This window comes from Salvelinus fontinalis, chromosome 35 (genome assembly GCF_029448725.1).
Source record: "Salvelinus fontinalis isolate EN_2023a chromosome 35, ASM2944872v1, whole genome shotgun sequence".
NCBI classification, from domain to species: Eukaryota; Metazoa; Chordata; class Actinopteri; order Salmoniformes; family Salmonidae; genus Salvelinus; species Salvelinus fontinalis.
The window spans coordinates 117474-139115 of record NC_074699.1 but is presented as its reverse complement, the minus strand read 5'-3'; the positions used below and the strand labels follow the sequence as shown (position 1 = coordinate 139115).

The 21642-nt window shown below is 49.3% G+C and overlaps 1 protein-coding gene across 1 annotated transcript in view; it reads left to right on the top strand.

Moving 5' to 3' along the window:
* LOC129834101 (liprin-alpha-1-like) overlaps positions 1–21642 on the top strand; it is a 63822-nt gene that overhangs the window by 18899 nt on the left and 23281 nt on the right. Inside the window, exons 3-8 of the mRNA XM_055898859.1 lie at positions 13100–13201; positions 14125–14289; positions 14398–14472; positions 18136–18237; positions 19165–19386; positions 19541–19687. Coding sequence (XP_055754834.1) covers positions 13100–13201; positions 14125–14289; positions 14398–14472; positions 18136–18237; positions 19165–19386; positions 19541–19687 — 813 coding nt within the window. The remainder of the gene's footprint in view (positions 1–13099; positions 13202–14124; positions 14290–14397; positions 14473–18135; positions 18238–19164; positions 19387–19540; positions 19688–21642) is intronic.

The window sequence follows — 21642 nt, the reverse complement described above, 5'->3', positions numbered from 1 at the left end:
TGGGACTGAACCGTGGCTCTCTGGGGCTGAACCGTGGCTCTCTGGGGCTGAACCGGTGCTCTCTGGGGCTGAACCGGTGCTCTCTGGGGCTGAACCGGGGCTGAACCGGGGCTCTCTGGGGCTGAAATGACAGGCTTCTCTGAATTACGCCCCATCTCTGTTTGCACTTTGTTTCATTTCACTAATTGTGTGTGTGTGAGTGAGAGACTGTGTGTTGGCTGATGTAAAGCTCCTTAACCTGCGAGTGGCTTACCACAGTACAAGGCCTTGTAGCAGTGGAGCCATCTAACCCAGACATCACTGTAGCTATACTACTTAAAGGGCTAGATCACTGGTTCTCAGACCTCTCCTCGGGGGACCCACCCCCATGTAACGTCTAGGGGTCCCGAGGAGAGGTTAGAGAACCACTGATCTAGATCACCCTCCAAAGTCAGCATCTTTTACAAACAGGGCTGTGGAACGGCATGTAGAATTAGTTCCAGTCCACCGTAGACCCACTATTCCACCTTAGACCCACTATTCCACCGTAGACCCACTATTCCACCTTAGACCCACTATTCCACCGTATACCCACTATTCCACCTTAGACCCACTATTCCACCGTAGACCCACTATTCCACCTTAGACCCACTATTCCACCGTAGACCCACTATTCCACCTTAGACCCACTATTCCACCGTAGACCCACTATTTCACCGTAGACCCACTATTCCACCGTAGACCCACTATTCCACCGTAGACCCACTATTCCACCGTAGACCCACTATTCCACCGTAGACCCACTATTCCACCGTAGACCCACTATTCCACCGTAGACCCACTATTCCACCGTAGACCCACTATTCCACCTTAGACCCACTATTCCACCGTAGACCCACTATTCCACCGTAGACCCACTATTCCACCGTAGACCCACTATTCCACCGTAGACCCACTATTCCACCGTAGACCCACTATTCCACCGTAGACCCACTATTCCACCGTAGACCCACTATTCCACCGTAGACCCACTATTCCACCAATAGACACAACCTATAAACATAGAGCCCCTGCATGGGGACATTGGACAAACAGGGACATTCACCACCAATGTCTTCCTATTCTCCCAGGATACAAAAAACATAGAAGGAATCAAACTGAGACGGGAGAGACTGGGAGAGAGGGGAAAAACTGAGTGACTTACCGAGAGACGGAGAAAAGGACCTAGAGAGGGGGAGAAAGAGGGACAGAACGAGAGACTGAGACAAAGGCAGACTTGTTCCAGACAGTCACTAGAGAGTCAGGCCAGTGTTGCTGCAGTCTCTTACCAGATGTAGTAGCAGAGTAGAGAGTCAGACCAGTGTTGCTGCAGTCTCTTACCAGATGTAGTAGCAGAGTAGAGAGTCAGACCAGTGTTGCTACAGTCTCTTACCAGATGTAACAGCAGAGTAGAGAGTCAGACCAGTGTTGCTACAGTCTCTTACCAGATGTAACAGCAGAGTAGAGAGTCAGACCAGTGTTGCTGCAGTCTCTTACCAGATGTAGTAGCAGAGTAGAGAGTCAGACCAGTGTTGCTGCAGTCTCTTACCAGATGTAACAGCAGAGTAGAGAGTCAGACCAGTGTTGCTGCAGTCTCTTACCAGATGTAACAGCAGAGTAGAGAGTCAGACCAGTGTTGCTGCAGTCTCTTACCAGATGTAACAGCAGAGTAGAGAGTCAGACCAGTGTTGCTGCAGTCTCTTACCAGATGTAGTAGCAGAGTAGAGAGTCAGACCAGTGTTGCTACAGTCTCTTACCAGATGTAACAGCAGAGTAGATTCTGACCAGTGTTGCTGCAGTCTCTTACCAGATGTAGTAGCAGAGTAGAGAGTCAGACCAGTGTTGCTACAGTCTCTTACCAGATGTAACAGCAGAGTAGAGAGTCAGACCAGTGTTGCTACAGTCTCTTACCAGATGTAACAGCAGAGTAGAGAGTCAGACCAGTGTTGCTACAGTCTCTTACCAGATGTAACAGCAGAGTAGAGAGTCAGACCAGTGTTGCTACAGTCTCTTACCAGATGTAACAGCAGAGTAGAGAGTCAGACCAGTGTTGCTACAGTCTCTTACCAGATGTAACAGCAGAGTAGAGAGTCAGACCAGTGTTGCTGCAGTCTCTTACCAGATGTAACAGCAGAGTAGAGAGTCAGACCAGTGTTGCTGCAGTCTCTTACCAGATGTAGTAGCAGAGTAGAGAGTCAGACCAGTGTTGCTGCAGTCTCTTACCAGATGTAGTAGCAGAGTAGAGAGTCAGACCAGTGTTGCTGCAGTCTCTTACCAGATGTAACAGCAGAGTAAATAGCAGCATAGGAGATGCTGCATGCCATGGGCCACGCTCCAGCTCAACACAGTGTTCAGCCAAGGTCCTGTCTGTCTCTACAGTGTGCACTACTCAAGTGCCCCGAGCCGGAAGCCCGTTGTCTGGGCTACTTTGGCTTCTGACCCGCAGATGCCTGGAGTTGTGTGGTTCAGGGCAGAACGTCTCCGTGGCTTCAGATTGCAGAGTGCTGTTGGGAGCGCAGTATTAACAGCATTTACATTGTATTCTACATGTGTACTTGTTTTACAGTTCCCTACCATTCTACGGGCTTATTAAAGACATGCTGACTAAGTGTCTTTTTAACCTCCCGCTTTGGGCTGGATGTGTCAATGTGTCGTTCATAATACAGATTTACTGTTTTACCACCAAATCCCTCGTTTGAAAGGAACTGTCTTTCTGGAAGCTGTGCTGTGTCGTTGCCCCTGCGTATCCCCTGCGTCTCCCCTCTTTCTCCTGCGTTTCCCCCTGCGTTTCCCCTCTGTTTCCCCTGCGTTTCCCCTGCGTTTCCCCTGCGTTTCCCCTGCGTTTCCCCTGCGTTTCCCCTGCGTTTCCCCTGCGTATCCCCTGCGTATCCCCTGCGTTTCCCCTGCGTTTCCCCTGCGTTTCCCCTGCGTATCCCCTGCGTATCCCCTGCGTTTCCCCTGTGTTTCCCCTGCGTATCCCCTGCGTATCCCCTGCGTATCCCCTGCGTATCCCCTGCGTTTCCCCTGCGTATCCCCTGCGTTTCCCCTGCGTATCCCCTGCGTATCCCCTGCGTTTCCCCTGCGTTTCCCCTACATTTCCCCTGCGTTTCCCCTGCATCTTCCACCATGTGCGCCCAGCCCCCTATCAATTGGGAGTTCCGCCAATGTGGCTCACCCATCTGTATCATGAACCCTTGGTAGAGGGCTCCTCTCCTGACAGACGAGACGACCCGCGGTAACATCATACCCTCTCTGTTACCCACCGGACATCTGCACAGCGAACACACACACAGAGAGAGGCTACTCCCATTTAATTCAAATGGGTGTATGCACGTGCTCCGCCCTACATATTTAATAGAGGTGTGTGTGTGTGTGTGTACATGCTGCTCCAGAGTCAGTACTGTTCTTCCTTCAGACAAGCGTGCGTCTATTTGCACAATGTCTCTTGTTTACATTCACTTGGAAATGTCCAAATTTATCAAACATGACGTCCGGTAGCTACTCTCTCTCTCACTGTGTACAAAGCATTAAGAACACCTGCTCTTTCCACGACAGACTGACCAGGTGAAAGATATGACCCCTTATTGATGTCACCTGTTCAATCCACTTCAGTGTAGAGGAAGGTGAGGAGACGGGTTAAAGAAGGATTTTTAAACCTGGAGACATTTATTGTGTATATGTGCCATTCAGAGAGTGAATATGTATATTTAGTGTTTCTCTCTCCTCTCTCCTCACCGTCTCCCCCCCCTCTCTCCTCACCGTCTCCCTCCTCTCTCTCTCCTCTCTCCTCCCCGTCTCTCTCTCTCTCTCCTCCCTGTCTCTCTCTCCTCTCTGTCTCTCTCCTCACCGTCTCTCTCCTCTCTCTCTCCCATCTCTCTGTCTCTGTCTGTCTGAGTCATAGGTTGTCGTTGGGGTGTAAACATGTAAGTGATGTACAGTGAGTTTACCTGTGTGTGTTTAAACAAACAGAGCTGCTCCCTGTCACCTGTCTCTGTCTGACGCATCACAGACAGACTCATAGGGGGGGGGGGGGGGGTTTAAACAAACAGAGCTGCTCCCTGTCACCTGTCCCTGGGGGGGGGGGGTTGTTTTCATGACTCTACTGTCTGCACTGTTTGTCTTTACACAGGACTCTTAATGAGGACTGTTCTGTTTGGGTTTACACAGGCCTGTTAAGAGGACTCTTCTGGTTGGGTTTACACAGGCCTGTTAAGAGGACTCTTCTGGTTGGGTTTACTACAGACACCCAGGTTTGAATCCAGGCTGTATCACAACCAGCCGTGATTGGGAGTCCCATAGGGCGGCGCACAATTGGCCCAGCGTCGTCCAGGTTTGGCCGGTGTAGGCGTGCTGGAGTGAGTGAGTCAGGGAGCTGTCATGCGTGCGTGAGGGAGAGAGGGAGGCAGGGAGCTGTCATGCGTGCGTGAGGGAGAGAGGGAAGGATCTGTCATGTGTGTGTGAGGGAGGGAGGGAAGGAGCTGTCATGCGTGTGTGCGTGAGGGAGGGAGGGAAGGAGCTGTCATGCGTGTGTGAGGGAGGCAGGGAAGGAGCTGTCATGCGTGTGTGAGGGAGGGAGGGAAGGAGCTGTCATGTGTGCGTGAGGGAGGGAGGGAGGGAAGGATCTGTCATGCGTGCGTGCGTGAGGGAGGGAGGGAGCTGTCATGTGTGCGTGAGGGAGGGAAGGCGCTGTCATGTGTGCGTGAGGGACGGAGGGAAGGAGGGAGGGAAGGATCTGTCATGTGTGCGTGAGGGAGGGAGGGAAGGATCTGTCATGTGTGCATGAGGGAGGGGGGGAGGAGCGTCGTTGTGTGTGTAGGGAGGGAGGGAAGGAGCTGTCATGTGTGCATGAGGGAGGGAGGGAAGGAGCTGTCATGCGTGCGTGAGGGAGAAGGGGGAGCTGCCATGCTGGAGTGAGTGAGTGAGTGAATGAGGGAGGGAGGGAGCGAGCTGCCATGCTGGAGTGAGGGAGGGAGGGAGGGAGGGAGGGAGGGAGGGAGCTGCCATGCTGGAGTGAGTGAGGGAGGGAGCTGTCATGCTGGAGGGAGGGAGCTGTCATGCTGGAGTGAGGGAGATGCCATGCTGGAGTGAGTGAGGGAGGGAGCTGCCATGCTGGAGTGAGGGAAGGGAGCTGCCATGCTGGAGTGAGGGAAGGGAGCTGCCATGCTGGAGTGAGGGAGGGAGCTGCCATGCTGGAGTGAGGGAGGGAGCTGCCATGCTGGAGGGAGGGAGGGAGCTGCCATGCTGGAGTGAGGGAGGGAGGGAGCTGTCATGCTGGAGTGGAGGGAGGGAGCTGTCATGCTGGAGTGAGGGAGGGAGCTGCCATGCTGGAGTGAGGGAGGGAGCTGCCATGCTGGAGTGAGGGAGGGAGCTGCCATGCTGGAGTGAGGGAGGGAGCTGCCATGCTGGAGTGAGGGAGGGAGCTGCCATGCTGGAGTGAGGGAGGGAGCTGCCATGCTGGAGTGAGGGAGGGAGCTGTCATGCTGGAGGGAGGGAGGGAGCTGCCATGCTGGAGTGAGGGAGGGAGCTGTCATGCTGGAGGGAGGGGGAGGGAGGGAGCTGTCATGCTGGAGTGAGGGAGGGAGCTGCCATGCTGGAGTGAGGGAGGGAGCTGCCATGCTGGAGTGAGGGAGGGAGCTGCCATGCTGGAGTGAGGGAGGGAGCTGCCATGCTGGAGTGAGGGAGGGAGCTGCCATGCTGGAGTGAGGGAGGGAGCTGCCATGCTGGAGTGAGGGAGGGAGCTGCCATGCTGGAGTGAGTGAGGGAGCTGTCATGCTGGAGGGAGTGAGGGAGGCAGGCAAGACACCTTCCTACGCTGGTGGTGTCCCACAGCAGCAAATACAGGTTTCTGTTAATACGGAACAGTTTCTGTGTTCATTTATCCCACCCCATGTCCTATCTAGACTGTAATACCAGGAGGACAACAGGTCGCAGGTAGCCTAGCGGTTAGCGCATTGAGCAAGTCATCCAAAAGTCGCTATTTCAAATCCCCAGGCCGACAAGGTGAACCATCAGTGTGCAAGGCACTTAATCCTAGTTGCTCCTGGGTCTGTGTTGATAATGGCTGATAATGGTTGACCCTGGCTGTGACCCCAGTCTCCGAGCGTGTCTCAGGGGGAGTTAGGATATGTAGGCACACGGAGACACTCGGAGCACTCACTTAGACGCCCACACACACCACACACATCACACTCTCTCAACATATTCTAGGAAGCCGTGCTGACAGGCATAAGAAAAAGAATCTTCGGTGGTATTTTTCTCTTCGCCCAGAAGCGCTAGGTCAGAAATGAAAAGGAGCGCATTCAGCGGTGCTTTTGTCCCGCTCTGCGCTCAGGCCTCTTAGTGCTGCAGTGATGGATGGACATTGGACAGACAGACACGCTGCTTATCAGTTGAGCCCACATTAGGCCGTTACCACAGGGCCTTCGCCTAGATAGACTTGTGTGCTAAACAGTAAAGCATGTCTGACCGAAGCTTTTTGCCTTTGGTGATGTAGAAAAGAGAATAGCTTCCCTTGGTGTCCGGTTTGGTCACATGTCTTTAGTACAAAGAGGAGAGAGACACACAGGGCCACCACAGGGCCACCACAGGGCCACCACAGGGGCAAAAAAGAAAGCGACACACAGAGGTTGCAGATTTATTTTCATAGTTTATGACATTTTGAAAATGTAGTGTTTTAAGTGCTGCTTACTAACCTGAGTTAGTAATCAGCCTATCAGATGGAAGGAGGAACTAGTGTTCAGACCTGAGGTAGTAAGCAGCCTATCAGATGGAACTAGTGTTCAGACCTGAGGTAGTAACCAGCCTATCAGATGGAAGGAGGAACTAGTGTTCAGACCTGAGGTAGTAACCAGCCTATCAGATGGAAGGAGGAACTAGTGTTCAGACCTGAGGTAGTAACCAGCCTATCAGATGGGAGGAGGAACTAGTGTTCAGACCTGAGGTAGTAAGCAGCCTATCAGATGGAAGGAGGAACTAGTGTTCAGACCTGAGGTAGTAACCAGCCTATCAGATGGAAGGAGGAACTAGTGATCAGACCTGAGGTAGTAACCAGCCTATCAGATGGAAGGAGGAACTAGTGTTCAGACCTGAGGTAGTAACCAGCCTATCAGACCTGAGGTAGTAACCAGCCTATCAGATGGGAGGAGGAACTAGTGTTCAGACCTGAGGTAGTAACCAGCCTATCAGATGGAAGGAGGAACTAGTGTTCAGACCTGAGGTAGTAACCAGCCTATCAGACCTGAGGTAGTAACCAGCCTATCAGATGGGAGGAGGAACTAGTGTTCAGACCTGAGGTAGTAACCAGCCTATCAGATGGAAGGAGGAACTAGTGATCAGACCTGAGGTAGTAACCAGCCTATCAGATGGAACTAGTGATCAGACCTGAGGTAGTAACCAGCCTATCAGATGGGAGGAGGAACTAGTGTTCAGACCTGAGGTAGTAACCAGCCTATCAGATGGAAGGAGGAACTAGTGATCAGACCTGAGGTAGTAACCAGCCTATCAGATGGAACTAGTGATCAGACCTGAGGTAGTAACCAGCCTATCAGATGGGAGGAGGAACTAGTGATCAGACCTGAGGTAGTAAGCAGCCTATCAGATGGAACTAGTGATCAGACCTGAGGTAGTAACCAGCCTATCAGATGGAAGGAGGAACTAGTGATCAGACCTGAGTTAGTAACCAGCCTATCAGATGGAAGGAGGAACTAGTGTTCAGAGCTGAGGTAGTAACCAGCCTATCAGATGGAAGGAGGAACTAGTGATCAGACCTGAGGTAGTAACCAGCCTATCAGATGGAACTAGTGTTCAGACCTGAGGTAGTAACCAGCCTATCAGACCTGAGGTAGTAACCAGCCTATCAGATGGAAGGAGGAACTAGTGTTCAGACCTGAGGTAGTAACCAGCCTATCAGACCTGAGGTAGTAACCAGCCTATCAGATGGGAGGAGGAACTAGTGTTCAGAGCTGAGGTAGTAACCAGCCTATCAGATGGAAGGAGGAACTAGTGATCAGACCTGAGGTAGTAACCAGCCTATCAGACCTCAGGTAGTAACCAGCCTATCAGATGGAAGGAGGAACTAGTGTTCAGAGCTGAGGTAGTAACCAGCCTATCAGATGGAACTAGTGATCAGACCTGAGGTAGTAACCAGCCTATCAGATGGGAGGAGGAACTAGTGATCAGACCTGAGGTAGTAAGCAGCCTATCAGATGGAACTAGTGATCAGACCTGAGGTAGTAACCAGCCTATCAGATGGAAGGAGGAACTAGTGATCAGACCTGAGTTAGTAACCAGCCTATCAGATGGAAGGAGGAACTAGTGTTCAGACCTGAGGTAGTAACCAGCCTATCAGACCTGAGGTAGTAACCAGCCTATCAGATGGGAGGAGGAACTAGTGTTCAGACCTGAGGTAGTAAGCAGCCTATCAGATGGAAGGAGGAACTAGTGTTCAGAGCTGAGGTAGTAACCAGCCTATCAGACCTGAGGTAGTAACCAGCCTATCAGATGGAAGGAGGAACTAGTGTTCAGAGCTGAGGTAGTAACCAGCCTATCTTTGGTAGAGCGCGCACGGCTCCCTACGACAGTCCAAAACGTTTTGAAAAAATTTTCCCCATGAAAATAACGCGGCTCCCTTCGACATGCAAAGTAATATTATAAAGTAATGCATTACTTTTGTTAAATGTACCAAGTAATATATTAGTTTCCAGGTAACTAACCCCAACACCGATTGTCAGTATGGGAGAGCCTAATATGTTGATATTTGTTGCTTTACTGAATACTTTTCTACTAAACAGTATGTACTAAATAGTATGTGGTATGGTTAGTACACAGTATGGCTTTTTGGTTCGTAGTAGGCAAGACAGATTTCAGACAGACAGTGATGAGAAGAGACAGAGAGATAAAAGAAGACCAAGAAGGAGAGCGTGGGTAAATGGAGGGAAAGGAGAAAGTATGCAGGGCAGGCTGTACTGAAGTAGCCAGACAGGCAGGGCCTCTCTCTCTCTCTCTGGCGGATGGTTATACATCAGACTCTGCTCTGGAATTCAGGAATCCAACATTCCAACTCTCCACATAATAACCCCTTTCCCCGCCTCCTCCTCCCTCACTGGCTAAAGGACGGGCACTTATGCCTGGTCAGGCCAATCAAAAACTCCCCATGGTCTCTAGTGTGGAAAGAAGAAACGCTTCCTCAGGTGATGGGGACTGAACAGTGTGTGTCCTCAAAGAAGGCCTGGATACTCAGGGAACCTGTTCCACAGAACCAAATATCAGGATGGTTCATTCTGTAGGCCCAACCATGGAAGCTGTGTGTGTGTGAGACAAGGTGTGTGTGTGTGTGGTATATGGCAAGAGTCTCTAGTTGGTAAACTGCATGTAGTCTCAATGCATGGTGGCTGTTGATTGAATGGGATGGATGGAAGACTAGAGGGAGACTGGAATATGAAGTTAAATGAAGTCTCTCTCCTGTCCCCTCTCTCTCCTGTCCTCTCTCTCTCTCCTGTCCTCTCTCTCTCTCTCTCTCCTGTCCTCTCTCTCTTCTCTCTCTCTCTCTCCTGTCCTGTCCTCTCTCTCTCCTGTCCTGTCCTCTCTCTCTCCTGTCCTGTCCTCTCTCTCTCTCTCTCTCTCTCTCTCCTGTCCCCTCTCTCTCTCTCTCCTGTCCCCTCTCTCTCTCTCCTGTCCCCTCTCTCTCTCTCTCCTGTCCCCTCTCTCTCTCTCTCCTGTCCCCTCTCTCTCTCTCTCCTGTCTCTCTCATTCTCTCTCTCTCTCTGTCTCTCTCATTCTCTCTCTCTCTCTCTCTGTCTCTCTCATTCTCCCTCTCTCTCCTGTCCTCTCTCTCCTGTCCTCTCTCTCCTGTCTTCTCTCTCCTGTCCTCTCTCTCCTGTCCTCTCTCTCTCTCTCTCTCTCTGTCTCTCTCTCTGTGTCTCTCTCTGTGTCTCTCTCTGTGTCTCTCTCTGTGTCTCTCTCTGTGTCTCTCTCTGTGTCTCTCTCTGTGTCTCTCTCTGTGTCTCTCTCTGTGTCTCTCTCTGTGTCTCTCTCTGTGTCTCTCTCTGTGTCTCTCTCTGTGTCTCTCTCTGTGTCTCTCTCTGTGTCTCTCTCTGTGTCTCTCTCTGTGTCTCTCTCTGTGTCTCTCTCTGTGTCTCTCTCTGTGTCTCTCTCTGTGTCTCTCTCTGTGTCTCTCTCTGTGTCTCTCTCTGTGTCTCTCTCTGTGTCTCTGTGTCTCTCTCTGTGTCTCTCTCTGTGTCTCTGTGTCTCTCTCTGTGTCTCTGTGTCTCTCTCTGTGTCTCTCCTGTCCTCTCCTCTCGCCTGTCCTCTCCTCTCGCCTGTCCTCTCCTCTCGCCTGTCCTCTCTCTGTGTAGTTCCCCAACCTGTCGACTGCCAGGAAGTGTGTCGATCCCCTACCTGTCGACTGCCAGGAAGTGTGTAGTTCCCCAACCTGTCGACTGCCAGGAAGTGTGTCGATCCCCTACCTGTCGACTGCCAGGAAGTGTGTCGATCCCCTACCTGTCGACTGCCAGGAAGTGTGTCGATCCCCTACCTGTCGACTGTCAGGAAGTGTGTAGTTCTCCCACCTGTCGACCGGCAGGAAGTGTGTAGTTCCCCAACCTGTTGACTGTCAGGAAGTGTGTCGATCCCCTACCTGTTGACTGTCAGGAAGTGTGTAGTTCCCCTACCTGTTGACTGTCAGGAAGTGTGTAGTTCCCCAACCTGTTGACTCTCAGGAAGTGTGTCGATCCCCAGCTGTTTACCAACATGGAAACGTATTATGTATGTGTGCAGCCTATGGGCCCTGGTCAAAAGTAGTGCACTATAGGGCCTCCCGGGTGGCGCAGTGGTATAGGGCACTGCATTGCAGCGCTAGCTGTGCCACCAGAGACTCTGGGTTCGCGCCCAGGCTCTGTCGCAGCCGGCCGCGACCTAGTGTCGTCCGGGTTAGGGAGGGTTTGGCCGGTAGGGATATCCTTGTCTCATCGCGCTCCAGCGACTCCTGTGGCGGGCCGGGCGCAGTGCGCGCTAACCAAGGTGGCCAGGTGCACGGTGTTTCCTCCAACCCGGCTGGCTTCCGGGTTGGAGGCGCCCCTGTTAGGGGTGCAGCCCGACACCGGTACACCTATGACAACATCCAGCTCAAGTGCAGGGCGCGAAATTCAAAAGATATTTTTTTTTAATATTTAACTTTCACACATTAACAAGTCCAAGACACCAGATGAAAGATACACTTCTTGTGAATCAAGCCAACATGTCCGATTTTTAAAATGTTTTACAGGGAAGACAAAATATGTAAATCTATTAGCTAACCACGTTAGCAAAAGACACCACTTTTCTAACTCCATCAGTTTCTTACTCCATCAGGTGCTATCACAAATTCGACCAAATAAAGATATAAATAGCCACTAACCAAGAAACAAATTCATCAGATGACAGTCTGATAACATATTTATTGTATAGCATATGTTTTGTTTGAAAAATTTGCATATTTCATGTATAAACCATAGTTTACATTGCAGCCACCATCAGAAATTGCACCGAAAGCAGCCATAATATTTACAGACACCAACGTCAAATAGCTAATTACTCATCATAAAACATTTCTGAAAAATACATAGTCTGCAGCAATTGAAAGACAGGCATCTTGTGATTCCAAACAATATTTCCGATTTATTAAATGTTTTACAGCGAAAACTAAATGTATCGCTATATTAGCGTAGCCACAATAGACAGAAACAATTGGGCGCCCACGGCCAGTTCACATGCACGACAGATATATGAAATAACGTCATAAAATGGGTCTTACTTTTGCTGATCTTTCATCAGAATGTTGAACAAGGTGTCCTCTGTCCAGATGAGTCGTTGTTTGGATTCAGAATGGCAAATTTCCCTCTTCAATTAGCATTGGCACTAGCCGAGTGGCACAAATTTCTCCAACGTAAACACAGTCAGAGGACGGAACACGGCAAAACTCCCGAAAAAATGTCAAAATCTGATTAAACTATATTGAAAAAACAGACATTACGATGATATGGTCACATGTATCAAAAAAAAATTGAGCCGGAGATGTTAGTCGTCCGTTACGGCAGCAAAACAGAAGTCAATCCCACTTCCTTCAGAGTACCGGAAGTGGACGGTCACGTCAAATAAATAGTTTTTTTCCCACCACAGACCAAGATGAGCACAACATTTCTTCTCTCACATCCTCTTTACACCAATAGGAAGGCGTATGGAGTGTAAGTAGACTCCTAAGTGTCAAGACCACGTATAGGCATCAAGTTGAAAAGAGCATCGATTTCTGACATTTCACTTCCTGGTCAGGAAAAGTGCTGCAGAAGGACTTCTGTTTCACTCAGAGAAATAATTCCAACTGTTTTAGAAACTAGAGAGTGTTTTCTATCCAAAAATAATAATAATATCCATATTGTACGAGCAAGATTTGAGTAGGAGGCCGTTTGAAATGGGCACGATTTCACTGGCTACTCAACACTTTGCCTTGCAGCCATAAGAAGTTTTAAGTTAAGAAGCAGTGCGGCTTGGTTGGGTTGTGTTTCCTGAGGACGCATGGCTTTCGACCTTCGTCTCTCCCGAGCCCGTACGGGAGTTGTAGCGATGAGAGAGACAAGATAGTAATTACTAACAATTGGATACCACGAAAATGGGGAGAAAGGGGGTAATCATTTTTTGTTTTGTTTTAAGTAGTGCACTATATAGGGAATAGGTCCCTGGTCAAAAGTAGTCTTTTTATAAAATCCATTTGATTGATTTGATTTGACCTGTCTCTCTAACGTTGTGTTAATGTGTTGTTGTCCTCCAGGAGTTTGCTGTCTCTCTAACGTTGTGTTAATGTGTTGTTGTCCAGGAGTTTGCTGTCTCTCTAACGTTGTGTTAATGTGTTGTTGTCCTCCAGGAGTTTGCTGTCTCTCTAACGTTGTGTTAATGTGTTGTTGTCCTCCAGGAGTTTGCTGTCTCTCTAACGTTGTGTTAATGTGTTGTTGTCCTCCAGGAGTTTGCTGTCTCTCTAACGTTGTGTTAATGTGTTGTTGTCCAGGAGTTTGCTGTCTCTCTAACGTTGTGTTAATGTGTTGTTGTTGTCCAGGAGTTTGCTGCGCTGACCAAGGAGGTGAATGTGTGTCGGGAGCATTTGATGGAGAGGGAAGAGGAGATCGCTGAGCTCAAGGCTGAGAGGAACAACACACGGGTCAGACACACCACACACACACACACACACACACGCACACACACACACACACACACACACACACACACACAGACACAGACACACAGACACACAGACACACAGACACACAGACACACAGACACACAGACACACAGACACACAGACACACACAGAGTCCCCTTCCAGTCCCACGCATAGTCCATTAACAGTGTCAAACCCCCACTGGTTTGACCTGTGTGTGTTTTAGTTGTGTGTTTTAGTAGTGTTTACGTTTGAGAGGGCTTATTTTCTGTTCTGAGGATTAGGTCACCTCTAATGAGTGGTTGACAGAGCACCCGCCCTCCCCGGTCACAGCGCAGACAGCCATAGGTTAATTCCCCTGTCTGTCACTTCTCTGCTCAGGCCTAGTGGCAGATGTACGGCTCTAACTGGTTAATCCACCTGCCAGTCTAGTTGCAATGAGCAGAGTCTGGGTCAGTCTAATTAGGAACGATGGACACTGACTGGGGAGAGTGGGGAGGGAGGAGTGATTAGAAAGAGGGGGAGGGAGGAGGAGAAAGGGGTGGGAGAGGGAGGATGGAGGGTAGAATATGGGAGGTAGAGGGGGGATATGAGGAGGGAAGGGGAGATTAAGGGATGAGTCTGGGCTTTGTCAGCCTGCAGCTCTGATGGGACCCCCCTGAGCTGCTCAACAACATGGGATTGAGCACAACACACACCACAACACACACTCATATGTGTAAGCATGTCTGTACTATTTCACAATCCTGTGTGTGTGTGTGTGTGTGTGTGTGTGTGTGTGTGTGTGTGTGTGTGTGTGTGTGTGTGGCGTGAACATGGCTGTTTGTAACTTGTGTATTCTGTGATGACCGTAGCGTCTCCTGGAACGTGTGTGTGTGTACCATGACATGTAACATCTGATGTGTATTCTGTGATGACCGTAGCTTCTCCTGGAGCATCTGGAGTGTCTGGTGTCTCGTCATGAACGCAGTCTGAGGATGACGGTGGTGAAGAGGCAGGCCCAGTCTCCTGCTGGGGTCTCCAGTGAGGTAGAGGTCCTCAAGGCACTCAAGTCCCTGTTTGAACACCACAAAGCCCTGGACGAGAAGGTTGGTAGGGGGGGGGGGGATTGTCTGCCTGCTAATCTCTTCTTTTGTAGAGGTGTAATGGCAGTGTGTAAAATGATGGAGACTAATAATTGTCTGTCTGGTTTCCAGGTCAGGGAGAGACTGCGTGTGGCTTTAGAAAGATGCAGCCAGCTGGAAGAACAGCTCACATCACAACACAAAGAGGTAAGCCTCATCTGACCATCCTGTAGTAACCCTGTAGTAACCCTGTAGTAACCCTGTAGTTACCCTGTAGTTACCCTGTAGTTACCCTGTAGTAACCCTGTAGTAACCCTGTAGTAACCCTGTAGTTACCCTGTAGTTACCCTGTAGTAACCCTGTAGTAACCCTGTAGTAACCCTGTAGCAACCCTGTAGTAACCCTGTAGCTACCCTGTAGTTACCCTGTAGTAACCCTGTAGCAACCCTGTAGTAACCCTGTAGCTACCCTGTAGTAACCCTGTAGTAACCCTGTAGTTACCCTGTAGTAACCCTGTAGTAACCCTGTAGTAACCCTGTAGTAACCCTGTAGTAACCCTGTAGTAACCCTGTAGTAACCCTGTAGCTACCCTGTAGCTACCCTGTAGCTACCCTGTAGTTACCCTGTAGTTACCCTGTAGTTACCCTGTAGTTACCCTGTAGTAACCCTGTAGTAACCCTGTAGTAACCCTGTAGCAACCCTGTAGCTACCCTGTAGTAACCCTGTAGTAACCCTGTAGCAACCCTGTAGCTACCCTGTAGCTACCCTGTAGCTACCCTGTAGCAACCCTGTAGCAACCCTGTAGCAACCCTGTAGCAACCCTGTAGCAACCCTGTAGCAACCCTGTAGCAACCCTGTAGCTACCCTGTAGCTACCCTGTAGCAACCCTGTAGCAACCCTGTAGCAACCCTGTAGCAACCCTGTAGTAACCCTGTAGCAACCCTGTAGCAACCCTGTAGCTACCCTGTAGCTACCCTGTAGTTACCCTGTAGTTACCCTGTAGTAACCCTGTAGTAACCCTGTAGTAACCCTGTAGTAACCCTGTAGCTACCCTGTAGTAACCCTGTAGTAACCCTGTAGTTACCCTGTAGTTACCCTGTAGTAACCCTGTAGTAACCCTGCAGTAACCCTGTAGCAACCCTGTAGTAACCCTGTAGTAACCCTGTAGTAACCCTGTAGTTACCCTGTAGTTACCCTGTAGTTACCCTGTAGTAACCCTGTAGCAACCCTGTAGCAACCCTGTAGCTACCCTGTAGTAACCCTGTAGCAACCCTGTAGCTACCCTGTAGCTACCCTGTAGTTACCCTGTAGCAACCCTGTAGCAACCCTGTAGCAACCCTGTAGCAACCCTGTAGCAACCCTGTAGCTACCCTGTAGCAACCCTGTAGCTACCCTGTAGCAACCCTGTAGCAACCCTGTAGCAACCCTGTAGTAACCCTGTAGTAACCCTGTAGTAACCCTGTAGCAACCCTGTAGCTACCCTGTAGTTACCCTGTAGTTACCCTGTAGTTACCCTGTAGTTACCCTGTAGTTACCCTGTAGCTACCCTGTAGCTACCCTGTAGCTACCCTGTAGTTACCCTGTAGTTACCCTGTAGCAACCCTGTAGTTTAACCCTGTAGTTTAACCCTGTAGTTTAACCCTGTAGTTTAACCCTGTAGTTACCCTGTAGTAACCCTATAGTTACCCTGTAGTAACCCTATAGTTTCCCTGTAGTAACCCTATAGTTTCCCTGTAGTAACCCTATAGTTACCCTGTAGTAACACTATAGTTACCTTGTAGTTTAACCCTGTAGTTACCCTGTATACACACACACACACACACACACACACACACACACACACACACACACACACACACACACACACACACACACACACACACACACACACACATCTAAAAGTAAAATAATGGAATTAAGATGTATATAATATTAGGACGAGCAATGTCGGAGTGGCATTGACTAAAATACAGTAGAATAGAATACAGTATATACATATGAAATGAGTAAAGCAATATGTAAACATTATTAAAGTGGCCAGTGATTCCATGTAAATAGGGCAGCAGCCTCTAAGGTGCAGGGTTGAGTAACCGAGTGGTAGCCGGCTAGTGATGGCTATTTAACAGTCTCTTGGCCTCCACCCTCTGGAGAGCCCTGTGGTAGCGGCCGGTGCAGTTGTCGTACCAGGCGGTGATACAGCCCGACAGGATGTGCATCTCAATTGTGCACAGTATCTGTAATGTTATACTGTCTTGTGATTACACAGGATCTGTAATGTTATACTGTCTTGTGATTACACAGTATCTGTAATGTTATACTGCCTTGTGATTACACAGGATCTGTAATGTTATACTGTCTTGTGATTACACAGGATCTGTAATGTTATACTGTCTTGTGATTACACAGGATCTGTAATGTTATACTGTCTTGTGATTACACAGTATCTGTAATGTTATACTGTCTTGTGATTACACAGTATCTGTAATGTTATACTGTCTTGTGATTACACAGTATCTGTAATGTTATACTGTCTTGTGATTACACAGGATCTGTGATGTTATACTGTCTTGTGATTACACAGTATCTGTAATGTTATACTGTCTTGTGATTACACAGTATCTGTAATGTTATACTGTCTTGTGATTACACAGGATCTGTGATGTTATACTGTCTTGTGATTACACAGTATCTGTAATGTTATACTGTCTTGTGATTACACAGGATCTGTAATGTTATACTGTCTTGTGATTACACAGGATCTGTAATGTTATACTGTCTTGTGATTACACAGGATCTGTAATGTTATACTGTCTTGTGATTACACAGGATCTGTGATGTTATACTGTCTTGTGATTACACAGTATCTTTAATGTTATACTGTCTTGTGATTACACAGGATCTGTAATGTTATACTGTCTTGTGATTACACAGGATCTGTAATGTTATACTGTCTTGTGATTACACAGTATATGTGAGGTTATACTGTCTTGTGATTACACAGTATATGTGATGTTATACTGTCTTGTGATTACACAGTATCTGTAATGTTGTACTGTCTTGTGATTACACAGTATATGTGAGGTTATACTGTCTTGTGATTACACAGTATCTGTAATGTTATACTGTCTTCTGATTACACAGTATCTGTAATGTTATACCGTCTTGTGATTACACAATCTGTAATGTTGTCTTGTGATTACACAGTATTTGTAATGTTGTAGGGACATGAGTCACACATTGATATGAGACTTATTAACTGAGAGCTGGATACTGGGACTCCACGAATGGACGTATACACACACAGAATGCACAGAGCTCTCAGAGGAGATGAGTCGTGAATGGGATTAAAATGGACAAAAGGGCTCGAGGATCATGGGAAAGTGGACTAGATTTTTCTCCTGTCCTCTACATCTCTCCTTTGATTCCCTTCGTCTCAGAGAGTAGGGAATTAGCCTAGCAGTACAGTACACACGCACGCACACACACACATACGGTACACACTTTTCTCTTGCGCTTCTCCGTGTGTGTGTGTGTCAGCCTCCATGAATGTGTGCGAGTAGGGCTGTCCGGGTAACCGTGGCCACAAACCCAGGCGGGTAACTGTCAGAAAGTGATCTATTTTCAGTTCGATGTACATTTATTTTGTGATGATCAGTAGTGTTTCTATGGCGCGAGCGTGCAGCCGGTTTGCGTTCCGTGTTAGTTGTCTTTTTAACATGAACCCTTCGTTTCTTCTAATCATTAATGATGTGCTTCTCTTAGTGTCTGGGTTCTGTTGTGCTTTATTGGGTATTTATTGGTCTCCTATGTATTGGCTGGTCCAATCAAATGTCCCCTTTGGGGTATTAATAAAGTACAATCTTCTCCTAGATGTCCTATCTGAGAGAGCAGAACATCCAGAAGAGGTCGCTAGGCGACGGAATGGAAGGGCTCAACCACGACTCTGAAAACACCCCAAGCACAAACGGCAAGGTAGGAAACCTTTTATCCAGAGAGACTTAGTCAGTGTATTTAAATAAGGGAGATAAAACCACCACAAGACTTCGAAGGCCGTGCTCTGCACCATTTAATATCTACTGTCGTCCTCTCCCAACTAGCGGTAGAACGGCTCTCTGAGCCAGGAGGAGGACCAGGGGAAGGGTCAGGGGTTATAGGTCATGTCCTAGTTGTTTCTGTCTTTAAGAAACATAAACGCTGTCTTCTTCCTAGCGGTTGTCAGACGGCTCTCTGAGCCAGGAGGAGGACCAGGGGAAGGGTCAGGGGTTATAGGTCATGTCCTAGTTGTTTCTATCTTTAAGAAACCTAAACGCTGACTTGTCTGTAGAGGTCGTCAGACGGCTCTCTGAGCCAGGAGGAGGACCAGGGGAAGGGTCAGGGGTTATAGGTCATGTCCTAGTTGTTTCTATCTTTAAGAAACATAAACGCTGTCTTCTTCCTAGCGGTTGTCAGATGGCTCTCTGAGCCAGGAGGAGGACCAGGGGAAGGGTCAGGGGTTATAGGTCATGTCCTAGTTGTTTCTGTCTTTAAGAAACCTAAACGCTGACTTGTCTGTAGAGGTCGTCAGACGGCTCTCTGAGCCAGGAGGAGGACCAGGGGAAGGGTCAGGGGTTATAGGTCATGTCCTAGTTGTTTCTGTCTTTAAGAAACCTAAACGCTGACTTGTCTGTAGAGGTCGTCAGACGGCTCTCTGAGCCAGGAGGAGGACCAGGGGAAGGGTCAGGGGTTATAGGTCATGTCCTAGTTGTTTCTGTCTTTAAGAAACCTAAACGCTGACTTGTCTGTAGAGGTCGTCAGACGACTCTCTGAGCCAGGAGGAGGACCAGGGGAAGGGTCAGGGGTTATAGGTCATGTCCTAGTTGTTTCTGTCTTTAAGAAACCTAAACGCTGACTTGTCTGTAGAGGTCGTCAGACGGCTCTCTGAGCCAGGAGGAGGACCAGGGGAAGATGGGAGAGCTGCAGGAGGTGGTGGCGAGACAGACGTCAGACCTGGGGCAGATGATGGAGCGCATGGCGGCCATGACGGGACGCATCAGCGAGCTGGAGGAGGACCTGGACACGGCGCGCAAGGACCTCATCAAGAGTGAAGACTTGAACACACGCCTGCAGAGAGACATACGAGAGGTACATACTGGATGTTAGCGTTACTAACACGCCTGCAGAGAGACGGGTGTGTTTTTATATAAGGATTGTGTATGTTTGTGTAATGGTGTGTGTGTGTGTTTACGAGTGTAGTGTGTGTGCTAAAAGTTTCCGTCTCTCTCTCTGTCCCGTCTAGTCTATGGCCCAGAAGGAGGACATAGAGGAGCGTATCGTCACCCTGGAGAAGAGGTACTTGGCAGCGCAGCGAGAGGCCACCTCCGTACACGACCTCAATGACAAGCTGGAGAACGAAGTGGCCAACAAGGAGTCCCTGTTCCGACAGGTCAGTACACACACACACACACACACACCACACACCACACACACACCAATCGAACCAACAGCAAGATCGGAGCAGTCATGCCATGTAGAGACTATACACCAGTAAGGAAGCCTACAGTATCTCAGGTCTACAGCCCACCAGTAAGGAAGCCTACAGTATCTCAGGTCTACAGCCCACCAGTAAGGAAGCCTACAGTATCTCAGGTCTACAGCCCACCAGTAAGGAAGCCTGCAGTATCTCAGGTCTACAGCCCACCAGTAAGGAAGCCTGCAGTATCTCAGGGCTACAGCCCACCAGTAAGGAAGCCTACAGTATCTCAGGTCTACAGCCCACCAGTAAGGAAGCCTGCAGTATCTCAGGTCTACAGCCCACCAGTAAGGAAGCCTGCAGTATCTCAGGGCTACAGCCCACCAGTAAGGAAGCCTACAGTATCTCAGGGCTACAGCCCACCAGTAAGGAAGCCTACAGTATCTCAGGTCTACAGCCCACCAGTAAGGAAGCCTGCAGTATCTCAGGTCTACAGCCCACCAGTAAGGAAGCCTACAGTATCTCAGGGCTACAGCCCACCAGTAAGGAAGCCTACAGTATCTCAGGTCTACAGCCCACCAGTAAGGAAGCCTGCAGTATCTCAGGTCTACAGCCCACCAGTAGGAAGCCTACAGTATCTCAGGGCTACAGCCCACCAGTAAGGAAGCCTACAGTTTCTCAGGTCTACAGCCCACCAGTAAGGAAGCCTACAGTATCTCAGGTCTACAGCCCACCAGTAAGGAAGCCTACAGTATCTCACGTCTACAGCCCACCAGTAAGGAAGCCTACAGTATCTCACGTCTACAGCCCACCAGTAAGGAAGCCTACAGTATCTCACGTCTACAGCCCACCAGTAAGGAAGCCTACAGTATCTCACGTCTACAGCCCACCAGTAAGGAAGCCTACAGTATCTCAGGTCTACAGCCCACCAGTAAGGAAGCCTACAGTATCTCAGGTCTACAGTCCACCAGTAAGGAAGCCTGCAGTATCTCAGGTCTACAGCCCACCAGTAAGGAAGCCTGCAGTATCTCAGGTCTACAGCCCACCAGTAAGGAAGCCTGCAGTATCTCAGGTCTACAGCCCACCAGTAAGGAAGCCTGCAGTATCTCAGGTCTACAGCCCACCAGTAAGGAAGCCTACAGTATCTCAGGGCTACAGCCCACCAGTAAGGAAGCCTACAGTATCTCACATCTACAGCCCACCAGTAAGGAAGCCTACAGTATCTCACATCTACAGCCCACCAGTAAGGAAGCCTACAGTATCTCAGGGCTACAGCCCACCAGTAAGGAAGCCTCAGTTGAGTTTTCCCACAAGGGTTTTTCCATTTTGGTTGGGTGTGTGTGTGTGTGTGTGTGTGGTGTATGTTGAGGATTTGTGTATGGGGGGTTAGTATGATTGTCGGCTCTTTCCGACAGCAGGAAGAGCCTGCAGGGTCCTGGACCCCCACTCGTGCATTCACAGACTGCCCAACGCAGCAGGCACTGAATCAGACGCCTCAGACACATTCACTTCTCTCTCTCTGTTTTCTCTCTGGTCTGCCTGCTCTTCTCTTGTATGTCCTCTTCCCCTCCTTCTGTTTTCTTTCTTGCCTCGATCTCTTCTCTCTTTTTCTAATCTCTATTGGTGGTTTCTCTTTTAGTCTGGGCCTCCATGCTGCCAGAACTGGGCCAGCACGCTGCTGGAGGGGAGGGGAGAGGAGGGAGGGAGACGGCTAACAGAGAAGATAGCTAGCCTTGTTATAGCAGGGAGATTACATCCAGATTGGAGTTTGTTTATCACGTCATCCCCCAGGTCAACAAGACGGTACCTAAACACTGTATCAGACACCAGGCCAACAAGACGGTACCTAAACACTGTGTATCATCCCCCAGGCCAACAAGACGGTGCATAAACACTGTGTATCATCCCCCAGGCCAACAAGACGGTAC